This window comes from Phaethon aethereus (genome assembly GCF_964289735.1).
Source record: "Phaethon aethereus genome assembly, chromosome: 3".
In the NCBI taxonomy this organism is placed as follows: domain Eukaryota; kingdom Metazoa; phylum Chordata; class Aves; order Phaethontiformes; family Phaethontidae; genus Phaethon; species Phaethon aethereus.
The window spans coordinates 81,239,758-81,253,648 of NC_138576.1; the positions used below are offsets into that span (position 1 = coordinate 81,239,758).

Genomic DNA, 13,891 nt, shown 5'->3' on the forward strand with positions numbered 1-13,891 from the left:
TAGAGTAAAAGAAAACAAAGCATAGAAAAAAGAATTCAGTTCTCTCTGACTCACTATTTTTCACCATTTCACTCCACAGATGAAGTAGTCTGAAGGCATCTTGGTGTTAATGAAATCTGGAAAGATTTTTCTGCTTTTAGTTTAAGATGTGGACTACTATATACATTATACACATTTCACCAATGTGTTAAATTACCTAGGTATAAACTGAATTTTAAGTTCAGTTTATAATAGTCTTTCTGAATGTACATAGAATGTACAGAGGGACAACACTGGTGTCAAACTGAGCCTTTACTTAACACTCTTTTTAGCACAAAGGGGCTATCAGTGGCAGTTCATCACACAAATTCCCCATGCTGAGACCTCATTTCTACTCACAAATTGGTGTAAAATGCTTTAGTGTGGATGATAATCAGACCTAAAATCTCTGTATTTGCAAGAGAATTATGATTATATGCCTGTGCATCAAAATTAAATTGAGAAACTACAGAGTTAATTGGAAGTAGATGAAATTTGAGGAAAGATTGGATCACTGGCATTTAGTGCAATTAGAAAAACCTGTAATTTTCTATGCAGTACTTCCTAAAACTGGAACATCTTATTTGAGTTCAAGCTGAGCCTCTTATCAAATTCAAGCCAAGCACAAAAAAGCTCAGATCTTCTGGCTTCAGCTAGCATAAATGCAAGAATCTGCCTCCTCTTCAGAGTGAACAACACAGATTAGTATTGCAGTCTATTTAGAGAAAGCTGTCCCAAGCAACCTTGGATATAATTTCTGCAATGATGGTGACTGTATTTTTCCTGTCTGAATTAATACTCATGCACATCACCAAGTATATTGAATTTCTGGTGATTCAAACATATAACAATAAAATACACTACCACCAAAAAAGGAAACAAGTCTAAGCTAGAATATTTTTGATATGGATATATAGAAGCTGTATTAAAAGCTGAATCCTTCTGAAGGTAATACCAGCTTGGCTGCATTGATTTTTTTATTCTTTTACGGAGGCTTTAAAATCAGCATGCCAGATTCGTGATGTTAGCTGTCTTCTCTTTGGCAGACTCCTGTGTCTAAACTTCATGCTGAAGTAACCATCAGTCAGCGTGGTAAACAAGGACTGTGATTTAGTGGGTTCTCTTATTTAAATTGTCCTCTTAGAAGAGATTCATTGTGCTGCAAGGTTTGGTTATTTTTGTTTGTTTGTTTTAAACCCAGTGAATTTGGTTATTCCACAGCGAAATAAATTAAGAAAATTAGACAACCAAATTATTTCACACGCTTCTGAGCATCTGCCAGATGTGGGTCTCTTTTTCATTAAAGCAGGTGTATGTAAGAGACTATGTGGTAATAACTGATAGACATTATGCTTTTTAATTTTTGGTCACTCCATGTGGCTCTTTAACGATAAAAATACCACTTTTAAAGGTTTTTTTTAATGCAGGAGAGACAGGTATGTCAATAAGTGGCTAGTAATTAGAATCATACAAATGTTTGTAATAAAGGGACATAAGCAAGATATAAGGAAGTATTTCTATTTTAAAGCCTAAGTACAACTACCTCCTTTAAAGACTACTAAGAAAACCAGTAGATTCTCCATTTCTTGATGACTTGAAATCAAGAGTGGATGCTGGGTTGGGTTGGAGTCCTGGCTGATAGAAATAAGCTGTTAAAACCCACCTCCTGCAAACTTCTTAACTCCCTTCCTACCACCGCAGTCTCCTTTCCCAAGGGCCACAGCTCCGGGGATGTCTCCTGCCACCGGCTCAGGCTCAGACTCAGATGAGGTGCTGCCCTGGCTTCCCCCGCACACAGCGTGGGGTGTGCGGAGGGCTTTCTGTGAAGTATTTAAAGCAGAAAGGGGCAGTTTGTCATCTAAGCCAGGGCTGGGCTAGAGGCTGAAGAAGCGCCTCGGAGCAGCCGAGGCATGTGGGCAAGACCCCGCGCGTTGGAAGGAGCGGTGCCGGGGCCATGCATCCTGCGGCAGGACCTGTCCTCGCTGGGTCGGTGGGGAAGGGAGACGTTGACTCTGCAGCACGTGAGCGTGCTCTTGCGCTTGTGTCTGTGTAGTGTTTAATGTTACCTCTTTCTTAGGTCCTGCGGTGGCCGAGAAGTAGCGTGTGACGGTAAATTGATGGTACGCAAATACAGCAGTCAGGCAAAGCTAAAATCTTTGGTTTGCCAGGGGAGAATTTGCTGATATATGTTGCTGTAATTAACAATAACGAATCATTAAAACTGAACTGTGTTTCTTAGAAAATATTGTTTTTCTGGTTAATTCCTTTTTCCAATTGCAGGTTCAGTGAGTGAGAAGCTGCCACAACGAGAAGGTGCAGGAAAAACAGGTAAATATCTTAGTTAGCCTTTAAATAGAAATTAAAATAGCGGTGGGATACACCACTGTGATATTCCATAGGTTTATAATTATCGATATATATTCATCATGTATTATAGCTGCATATATAATAAGGATACATGCATACATGCTATTCATTTTATGTCTGCATTGTAGATATTTAGTAAACTTATGAGTATGAATGTATATGTATGTATGCATGTATTTGTCTATATATGCATAGACATTATATATTTCTGGTCTCAGCCCTACAGACTTTGCTCTTCTGTGCTGTTTGGAAGATAACTTTTCTTCCCATAGCTATACTCCAAAATACTTTCCCATACTGTTTTCTTGCCCTAGAGGACAGATTATTCTGTCTGTTTGATAAAGCCAGCATTCTGCAGTCCCAAAATCTCGGGAACTGGAGTCCTCACTTAATTTCCATAGCAATCACTGCTTGAGTCATCTTGGACCCAGCACTTTGCTTTATATTGTGGTTAATTCATCTGATGGCTTACACATTCATGGCCAGATGATTGTTGTTGTTAGAGATAGATCATGGTGTATATCTTGTTTGCAGGACAAAATCTGATGCAACTCCAACATAGCTGGTAGATTTGAATGAGGGAGACATCTATGCTTTAAACAAAATTAAAGCTTACTCTTGCCAAACATTTAAAAGAATTTTAAATCCAGCTGAAAATAATGTATTAAATGTTGCTGTCAGTTACACTGGCATAAATTAATTTTAAAGAAGTTACACATATTCGTGCTAACGTTAATGACTATCTGTTTGGTCCACTGTAAATATAATTGATTTTTTTTTTTACAGGAACTTTTGCAGCATTGTAATATACCCAACATTTAAATAAACTATTGTGCCGTTAGGTTAAGAAAATCAATACTTCTTTAAAGGTTAATAATTACAAAGTACTGAAAAATTGTTCCTTCATGTATTTCCAGACAAATTGTGGGTTCCGCTAACCTCAAGTTACCCATTTGCTTTAGGTCAGGATTTTGGATTTTCAGCTTTGGACTGAACGAACTATCCCATATATAAAACTTGTTTGGAATCCTTTATTTTTGTTTGCGACTGTGGTGGCCGAGCTGCTGAACCCTGAATGAGTGATCATAGAACAAGGAACTTAAACGCACACAGTTTATCAACTTTTCCTTCACATCATATATTTGTGTCTAAAGTGACGTGGTTGCGTTTTGCTGACGCCCTGTTTTTGCTCTCCAGCACAAGCCTGCAGCACGAAGGGCTGCTGACCTGCTTCCCCAGGTGGTCCTTGGCTCTTTTCAGATGCTAACTTCTTCCCTGTCGTGGAGACATCTCCCCACCCTTCTTCCAGCCAGTCACTGCCTTACGCTTTAAATAAAGTCATGTTGTCAGAGACATCACACCTTCTTTAGAGGCCATCACAGAGTAGTGAACAGGATCAGCTATCTGAGTTAAAGAGCTGTGCTTTGGCTTCACAGTCAGTGTAGCAAAAACTATTTGTATCTCAGCTTTAAAGGGCACAGCAGTAATTTTTGAAATAACCATAAAACTCCCTGCCTGTCGTTCCTCTGCACGTTCCTCCGGACTAACCAGGGGTGCCTGGATGGGGGTACCTGCCCATATTGTACCCTGGCAAGCTTCGGCAGGTTCACGATGTTCTCACTGCTGGGGAAGACATGGTCCAGACCTTCAAGTGTGGTCTTGAGGAATCTACCCAAGAGACAGCATAGACTTAGCCTGAGACAGTCTTTTCTTCCAAGGTGTCTCACAGAGACTTACAGGAGAAGATGACCTGGCGGGCCATGCCTGTTGCAGTTGTGCACCTCGCTTTCTCTGGGTATTTCAGTACTGAAAGAAAATTTCTAGCTGCAGATTTTGGAGGTCAGGGGCTCTGTTTGCATGTTTGCAAATTTGCACATTAAACTGAACAGGAATAAAGCATAAAAGGTAATTCCTAATGTATCTTCCCTGGCCTCACAGTTCCTTCTTCTATGCAAGGGAAATAATCAGATTATCTGAAAGTCACAGGTGTCAGAGATGGGACCACATCCTTTTTTTCTTATTCTTAGCTGACTGCAGGACTGTATTCTTGAGTTTTAACTGAACTCTGAGAGCAAACAGAACGTTTTCTGTTTAAATATATGCACATATGGACTGGTACGCATGTGCCAGCCCAGAAGACCTATACAATTAACTTGTGAGATGTCTAATTAACATGAACTGCTCTATGGTTGCGACTCTCTGTTGAATGTTGTTTTGAACAATGAAATGTCACATGCCTCTTCATTCTTAACACAACAGGGTTTTATGAAAAGATGACGTACCTGAGAGAGTGCAAACAGAAAATTAGTGTGGGTGTCTTCTTGCAGATTAAGGGTAGTTCAGGACCTCTTGTAGTTCTTTAGTGAAGTTAATATCTTTTAGATTATACTGATATCCTGTACCAAATGTTTTGTTCATATATGACCAAAAGCAAACTTCTTTCTTTCTTTTTTTTTTTTGGGGGGGGGGCGGTGAGGCCGGTTCTATAGCTCAATCATTAAACATCTGTTGAGTTTTTTTAAAAAAATCTAAAATGTGATGAACTGTTTTAAATGCTGATTGAGCAAATTTTAAGAGGCTACTTTTGGTCGGACTGATAATTGCTAAAGGTGCAGCATTATATCTGAATTTCTGATAATATCGTAAAGTTCAAAATAACATTGTGTCACAAAATGGAATTGTGTACCAAAAGATGAGTAGAAAAATGTCATTTAAACCCAAACCCAAGTTTCTGGCTGGACTCTTGGTAATATTTACCTACTGTAAGACACCCTCTGAAATTCTGGGTTTTCTGAATCACATAGTGATTGATGATCTAAGTTTATGTCTTGATTCTCAGTACACTAGGATACTTGATGGCCTCTCTGAAATTAATCAGTAGCCATATTCCACCACCCAGAGGACACCACAAAAATGCTGGCAAACCTAACGGGAAGTGTCAGTCTGTTACGGCATTGGGGCAAGGTATCCTGTAATTGTGTGGGCATGAAGAATGACCATTTTTAAAAGAAGTGTCCTTATACCATTTTGCAGTGCAAATAAGTTTCTATTGATGCTGCTTTGGTTTTGTGAAAAGCATGGAGGTTAGTGTTCCCTGGCTGCAAATTTGGTTTCACCTGCTACAGTATTTCCTTGTATTTGCTGTGAAATAGGCTGTGGCCTCTAGAGGTGAAGGTCAGAGCACCTCCAAATCCTCTGCGTGATTTGCGTAAAGACAATAAAGATTAAAAAAAACAAAGTGTGACAGTGACAACAAAGAAAACAGGAGGGGGTTCTTTTGAATTGCAGTAGCAAGAAGAAATGGGAGCAGATAGTATGTTAGCCTTAAAGCTGCTGCTCGCTGTTACCCCAGTAGGGCTACATGTAAGAGGAAGCTTCTCAGTTACCTTCGGTTCTAGCTTCTGTGAAAATGTCAGGAAAACAATCTGGAAACTACGTTGGTCTGAGATCCAGCTGTGAAACTGCAAGAAATGCTAATAAAACCCTTACACAGAAGATGCTGTTTACTGCCGGGCACCTTGGTGTTGCAGTTACTTCCATGCTACAGAAACAGCAATGACTGGAAAATACGTACTAGCAAGACCTACTAAGTCATATTTACCCAACAGCTGAATTAATTTTAAATAACAAAAATGTATTAAGGTAAAGATCGGTCTTTGGGTACTGCTCTTTCTCACAGAATGCTAACTTAAATAATTTTTCGTATTGGATTTTTCTTTTCCAGCTCTACTTCCACTGTGTTTTACTGAACCTAAAATTACTCACATCCTCTTATCATTTCTGTAAATTTTCCTCATGCTTTCCTTGCAGTAATGGTTGGCAGTGGACGGATGGAGATGGCTGACCGGAGGATAAGAATTATGCAAACGATATTCTGGTTCTTTAATCTGTGAATCTTGCTTATAAAATCAGCTTGACTCTTAAATAGATCCTGCTGTGCCAAAAAACCCTTTCCTTTCATTTTAAGGTGTCAACATGTCTGCAGCCACTCATTCACCCTAGACTGCTTTTGCTTTCACAGGTCTTACCCCTTCTACACATTTATCTAATTACTTTTTCAGAAATGTTGATTTGATCAGTTATAATCTATAGGTGTCAATGTGCAGCATTAAAAATGAAGAATTACTGCCCAGGGAGCAACCTGATGACTTTGTGCCTCATCAAAGACCCTGCAATCATTTCATCAGCCATAACCTCAAAAGCCATCCATTTATAATCTGTAGTCTGTAGATGTAATATATCTATGCTGTGTAGTACCTATAAATAATATTTAAATGATTGTTTGTTTACCGGCCGGGGCTATGTGCAAATCATTAGTATCAATCACGTATGTACACTTATTTAGCTTACTCTCATAATTGTAGTCTCCTTGCAAATCTTTTCCATTCTGAATTCAGATGATGCCTCAGCTCCCGCGCTGGAGACTCAGCCTCAAGGTGATGAAGAAGGTGAGCATCTACAGGAACTTAACAGTGCAGTATTAAACTATGCAGTATGGACCTTATACCACAACGTCAAACGCTACCTTAAGAATTAGGGCAACTGCTGGGGCAGTTGCAAGGAATTGCAAGAAATTGGAAGCATCTGTACCTTTTTCCAGATAAAGACAGCAAACACAGTAGCCTTTACTTACAAGCAAAGAAGTTTGTGTGATAGTTGTGAGATGGCACTGTAGCTATGGAGCCTGGACATTAGCAATTTTAACTGTCACCTCTTAGGGCAGAGACAGGTTTTTAACTTGAGCCAAGGTGCAGATTAAAACTGTACGGTCAGATAAGGAAACTAAAGGATAAATTCTGTCCTCAGCATATTGCCTAGTAATACTAAGTTTGAGGTTTTGTCAGGCTTATTTCCCTCTGGGGAAATCTGGTGCTCTGCAGATTGAAAGCACAAGGCCTACATGCAATGATAGTCCTATACCATGGCTGCCTTACCACGCGCTGCAAATCTCACACAATTAGATCTGAAGTTTCAACGTATTTTGGGTCCACACGGGGAGATTTTATTCTGATTAAACATACTTTTAGTGTAAAAGTATTTCTTTCAACCTTTTGTATGAATGGGATACGGAAGGAAGTATTCATGCCTTTGCATGAATAAAAGTTTTAACTGTCCTAATACAAGCCAGTGTGCTCTTTTCTTTTTTAGATCCATGTATCTTTAAAACTAGCCACTTACTGTTCAGCTGCTAGTAACTTTAAAAAAAAATTGTAACATTTACAAACTTTTTTCTGTTTTTTTTTTTTTTTTTTCCTAGATATAGCTTCTCGTTATCCTACATTATGGACTGAGCAAGTAAAGAGTAGACAAAACAAAACCAATAAAAGCTCAGGTAAGAAACTTATATTGTGCTTCCTTCACAAAACTCCTGTGAAGACATGCATTAAGTCTTGTTAAAACTGAAGCTATTTAAGTGAAAACCATTTTAATAACCATTATGCTTCCACTCTCATCATATGATAGCAACTTACTGATTTGCGTTGTGATGATTTTGTAGGCTCATGCATCATACCATTCCTTTTATATGGAAATATTTTTGGCCAGGCTTTACTAGGTGTAAATTGACATTACTCCACTAAAGACTCTGGCTCACATCTGTTTGCATCTGTGAGTGGATGTGACATTTATTTTTTGCTTCCTCTTCAATTCTCTGCCTCTCTGCATCTACTTCTATTTTCTTTTTTTTTTTTTTTTGTGATGTGTAGCAAGAAGGTGCTTGGAAAATGTCAGTGTGGGTTACATGTGGTAAATGTAATGTGGGTTTGGTGGTAAATCTTAGGAGGCAAACCTGAAAAGAAGCTAACTCCCATCAGGAACTAGTTGTCAGTTAACAGGAAATTGGAAAGACAGTATTACCTGCTTTTTGCTACATCACTCACCAGACTGATTACCAGTTTAGTGTGAATTAATGTTGCCTTTTTTATAATTGATAAATGTTGGTTTTACTTTTTTTCACCACTCTTCAGAATTGAGCTTTGTAAACCTGGACTACAAATGTTAGGTGAATGTCCCAAGAATGAAGCCACTAAAATATTCAGATACATTCAGTGCTTTGGTGAACTATAAATTTTGTTGCCTTCCTCACTGTTCCTTACTTTCAGTGGAATAAACTTTAGAGAATCATCTTGAGTTTCTTGGTTTCTTTTTCTCTGGAAAAATGTTTAATTTGAAAGGAAACATAAATGATATAGGCTATGATTCAGTAAATCACCCAAAAGCACACTTCAGATCCAGTGGAAATTGAGGTTGTGCTTTACATTAAGTACTGTGCTTAAGTATTTTCCTGAAGTGAGTCCCAAAAGGATAAAAAAGACAAGCAATCATCCTAAGAATGAAAGACACATCCTTACTAAGAGGTTTACAGATTACTTTACATAAGCTATTTTTAGCATCAAAGCAATAATTATTAATACGCTTTCCTTTCCTTGTTTCTCCAGTAGGTACTTAAGGGAAGGACCTCATACAGAGTGTAGACAAGAGTTTGAAGCAAACACTTTCTGTGCTGGAGATCTATTCTGTCATTTCTTTAGTCAGTGCTAGCGAGAACAGAATTCCCTTGGGATTTCTGTCATCGAAATATGACACTTTTAGGAGTGTTTATTTAATTTTTACAATGCTAGAGACTAGATCTAAACCAAGAACTCCTAAGTTTGCAATGCAGCTGCTGGAAGCCAAAGCTTTAACACACACACACACACACACAAAAAATTAGAAAAAAAGAACTCAAATAAAAAGTGGGTTTATTACTGGGAGCTTGTAACCTGCCATGCATCTTTAGACATATTTATAAAGGAAGAGAAACCAGAAGTGTAGTCTACCTGTCTTGTGATTGCTAACCCATGGTGCATTAGCATAAGTTAGCATGATTGTGTTGTATTTGCTAACAACAGGACTTGCTCACAACTGTACTATGTACAAGCCATCTCTGGAGGGCTAGCAGATGCTACAGTCTGTGGTGCCATACCTGGACTAGCAGAAGTAAGTCAGCAGACACTACATAGCCAGCCTTGCTGTAATTTGTAGGCATACCTGATGCACCAGAAGGGACCGCTGTGCTCTCTGCTGTGACTTCTCTTGTATTTGTAATATGAAATAACCAATCAAGATGAATCCAGGTGCTAAAAACAGTGTCTTCACCAGTTGTGCTAGGCAGTATCTCTCTTCTAGACTCCAAAATATAAGATGTGTCAATGACTGTATACTTATAAGTTGTTTTGATGGCTGAGCCTCACTGATATTCCGTAAACTGGTCTTCTAAGGTCTTGAAAAAACTAGGTTAGATTTTCCCCTTATTACCTCTCAGAGTGGTTTCAAGGCTTTTGGGAACATCCACACAGAATGAACTCTGGGCTGGTACGTGTACAGAATGGGAAGGGACTCATGACTGAATCCACTGGATTGTAAACTGACCATCTTTGGACACCCAGGCTTCAATATAAGGAATAAATACAGATATCTTCTTTACTCAGTTTGCTTAGCAAACTCTGGTTCAGACTTGGTCATACAAACACCAGAAAGCTTATTGAAATGCATTTGTCTGAGTAAAATGAGGAGAATTTATGTCTGCATGTGAACTGTGTTTATAAAACAAAAGATGAAGCCCAATTTATTCATAATAGGCTAAATTTCCCTTTGTTGTTTTATAGTAACCCAAGTGCTTTCAAATAAATTCTTCATGTGCAAATAGCAGTATGACCTAGCACTGCCTGTAGAAAATAACTAAAGGAAAATAATAGTGCTAAAAATTTCGGGCAAAGTCCAAATATCCTACTTAAGAGTTGACTATTTTGGTCTGTATTACTTTTATTTTTTCTAGTTTTTGCCTGCATTTATGTCCTAATATGTTGTGGTCAACACATCACGGTCATAAAGAAACTTGTCTTGACCTGAGAAATCAATCTCCTTAGCAGAATGTTTTTGTGAGTTAAGGTTCACAAGTTAATACATTAAATTTATAGTACTCATCCTGAAGCGGTTTGCCTTTGCTACTCTGCAAATGACCTGCCAGTTACTATTAGCTAGTAAAATCAGCATAAGCTTTTACATTTTGGAAGATAGATAACAATGGCTCAGGAAATTCTGGTTTATATTAGTTATCCAGTGATTTCATTTGATTAAATCAGCTTAAATTAATTTAGCACAGAGTAATGGCATTTGGGAGACTTACAGATGCAGAGCATGAAATTACTGGATTACATATCCAAGTCTTCTAAGTGCATGTTCTTTTTGTTGGTTCAGAGAAATAGGCCTTTGCCGCTCGCTGAAGGCATTTGTAGAGTAGTATTTAACCTATTAGCTTTTGATGACATAATGCTACTGCTGGCTAAAACCCCATCAACATCAGGTTATGTAACAATAGCTCTGTTTAGAGTGATGGATTTGGGTAGAAACACCTCCATTTTAGCTCTTTTTGTACACTGAAGATGCTTTTCAGATTTTTTTAAAAGACTTTTTCTTTCCAGAATTAGAAAAAAAAAGCATGCACCTCATTGCTAAAATAACAGGCCTTGCTGAGATTATGTTTTATACATATGCCTTGGTGCCTTTGCAGGTATTTTTCTAATTTTATTGTTTCGCCTGGATTTCTTTTTACCCCGGCACTCCACATTTCTTTCTACATTTCACAGAAAATATTGTGGGTTTGCCACATCAGATTGACTAAAATAAGAATTATAGCAACAGCTATCAAAAATAAACAGAAACGCAGTGAAAACGCCGAACGTGGGACTATACGGGTTCTGACTAAGACATCAAAATGTAGCAGCCTACGTGCTGCTGTCTGTATGTGAACTCAGTGTCTAAACTCCTGCTGTAGTTTGTGGAGATGCAGTCAGTGCGATCAGCGGCACCGAGAGTGCAGCCCACCTCATCATAAAGTTGACGCCTGCACTTGGCCAGCTGACTTCATAACTGCACCCCACTGAGTGCGGTGACTAGATCTCCAGCCTATATGAAGGTATCTACGCTTTTGAAGAATTTTATCCCACCTCAGTACCAGTTGAAAATCCAGGTAGTATACTGTTAGAGCTTTTGTATTTTGTAAAGACCAGAGGACAGAAGGTTTTTTGCCTTGAAGAAGCTGGATATTTTGGACTCTGTCCTCATCAGTTGCCAGTTACTCTAGCGTCAGGGCTAGGTGCAGCCTTGATGCGGGTGGAGGACACTACGTGACAGAGCAGATACTTTCCCATCATCTAGCAGGGAAAATTCAGTTCCCTGAAGAGAGCTCAGGCTGGACTGTAGATCTCTTAGGTCTTCCTTGCTACGTCTGCTCTATGAGCAGTTTATAGCCCTGTGGGATTCTTGGGAACCAAGTGTGACATTATTCAGAGGATGTATGCCGTTTTTGAGTTTGAGTATAGGCAAAGGAAAGGTAGATTTATCCTTTTCACAATGGCCAGTGAAGCTTAGGATTCATTTTGATACCTTGAACTTAAGAGCCAAATTTTTCTAACAGTCTGTTGCGGGAGCCCTTCCATGAAAAATAAATAGGGTGAGATTAGCCAATAATATTGTTAATGTTCAAAAAAATTCTCAAAGTACTGAATAATTTCTAAGTACGTGTACATCGCACAAATGAGAATAAATAATACTCAGTGTAAAATTGTATTAACTTTGCAAACACAGAATACAAAAAGTCATCCATAATCTGGAATATATTTACATATGTGCGTAAGTTCTTTAGAGATTCTGGTGATAAATTAAAAGAGCCAGGGTTGAATAACTTATAATTGGCTAAAACACAAGTACAGTTTCACATATTTACTATTCAGTTCTATTCTCTTATTATTAATACTTTTGTATTCTGTTTCCTTAAAGATTGAATAGTATGGCATTATTAGCACTAATGATTTATATGTTCTTTGATCAGTTCTGTAGTTTATTTCATGAACATTGTAAAGTGATTGAAAAATTGGTGTTTGTTTTGTAGATAATCCAGTATGACCGGCAAAATAGAAGACAGGAAAAAATTGTTGCATTTCTTTGTAGTTCACTGAACTTGACTTTGATTCATGTGTTAAGTTTTAAACACATTAAATGAGTGGGTAGAAATTTAGAGCGCTTGGCAATCAATGGCAGAACTCCCAGACAACATCTGAACAACCATTCATGCTCTGACTACGTGTTACTAGTTCACCCAGTAGTTCACATTTCGTCTGGATCAGGCACAGACACGTGATGTAGTGCTTGTGCCAGCTTCATGCTTTCTGCCAGCTTTATGCTTATATCCTTTAAGCAGGTGCTAGAAGACAAGCCATACATGATCCAGCATAAAATAGGGTCGGCCCAAAGGAAGCTCTGTTCTGGTGTAAAGCCTGCTGAGGCAGGATCAGGGTGTCAAATTTCTTAACACATCTATGCAAAAAGTAGTGGACCATGTGGTTATGACATTTTTCATCCAGAATGAATCAGAATTCATTGTCTCCTCAAACTATGACATAGTGACTATGGCAAGAGTGGCCAGATTTCAGCCACTGTACCTGGGTATTCCGGAAATGTAGAATCATCTTCAGTTTCTTTTTTGGCTTTGGCAGTGCATACATGAAAGGAACATGTAGTTTTTTATTTAATTTTCTGACACAACAGAGTAGTGTTTTATTGCTGCCATTTTACTATGGACCATCCGTTTCAGGGCTTTAAAAATCTGTTCCAAGATTTTACCAATTAGCCCCAGAGGACTCGATCCAACAGGCGTCATTCCCAAAACACCACCTGGGAGAACACTGAAGCCCGCGTAGAGTAGTGTAGCATTGACTGGCTGCAAATGCAAATGCAAACAGTTAGTATATTGTCTACTGTGAATACATTCTTAATAGACTAAGACAGGGAATTTAAAGTGATAATGTAACTAGCAATTACGTGTTTGCACCTATACAAAATAGCTGCTTGCATTTATCTGTCTGTATAGCCTGAGTCTGTTGGCAGAGTCTGCCAGTGAGACTGACTGATGTGACAGAGGGACATCCTAAGATTTGAATGCAGTTTTTATTGCTTTGTCATCTGACTGCTTTAAAGCATTTGTACATATGAGTTTTTCTCACATGGAAACTATGTTGGTTGTCCGTGAGGTTTCTGTTTTGTTAGCTTGCTTTGTTTAGTTTCTCAGAGGCAATTGTTCCGGGGGGATCCCTGTGCACTGATCATTCCCTGAAAATCACCTTCTTACAAAGGACCAAGAGAAACCTTGTTCCATACTCCAATGCTCATGTTCATTCCAAGCTGAACCTGGCTAACGTCCCCCTGCTATGCCTATCCTGGCAAAACTCAGCCCTGAAGTTAAAAAAGCCTGCATGGAAAACTAAAAAAATAATTTTCTTTCAAATGAAATAAATGTAAGAGTTTGTGTGTCTGCCCAGTCACACCAATTCTGATAGCTATTCCTTTCTAAGCATAGGAAAGTGAATAACTTACAGACAGGAAAATGAGTAACAGCTCAGTGACTTTGTATTTATTCTCATTAATTGTTGCATTTTCCAGATGTTGCTTTTAATATTGTCTAAAGATA

The 13,891-nt window shown here is 38.5% G+C and overlaps 1 protein-coding gene across 1 annotated transcript in view; it reads left to right on the forward strand.

Moving 5' to 3' along the window:
* The window catches only part of SMOC2 (SPARC related modular calcium binding 2), a gene marked incomplete at its 3' end in the record, with an annotated part of 144,692 nt that overhangs the window by 65,532 nt on the left and 65,269 nt on the right, over window positions 1–13,891 (forward strand). The window contains exons 5-7 of the mRNA XM_081998145.1: window positions 2,299–2,346; window positions 6,750–6,833; window positions 7,643–7,717. Of these exons, the coding sequence (XP_081854271.1) occupies window positions 2,299–2,346; window positions 6,750–6,833; window positions 7,643–7,717 (207 nt within the window). The remainder of the gene's footprint in view (window positions 1–2,298; window positions 2,347–6,749; window positions 6,834–7,642; window positions 7,718–13,891) is intronic.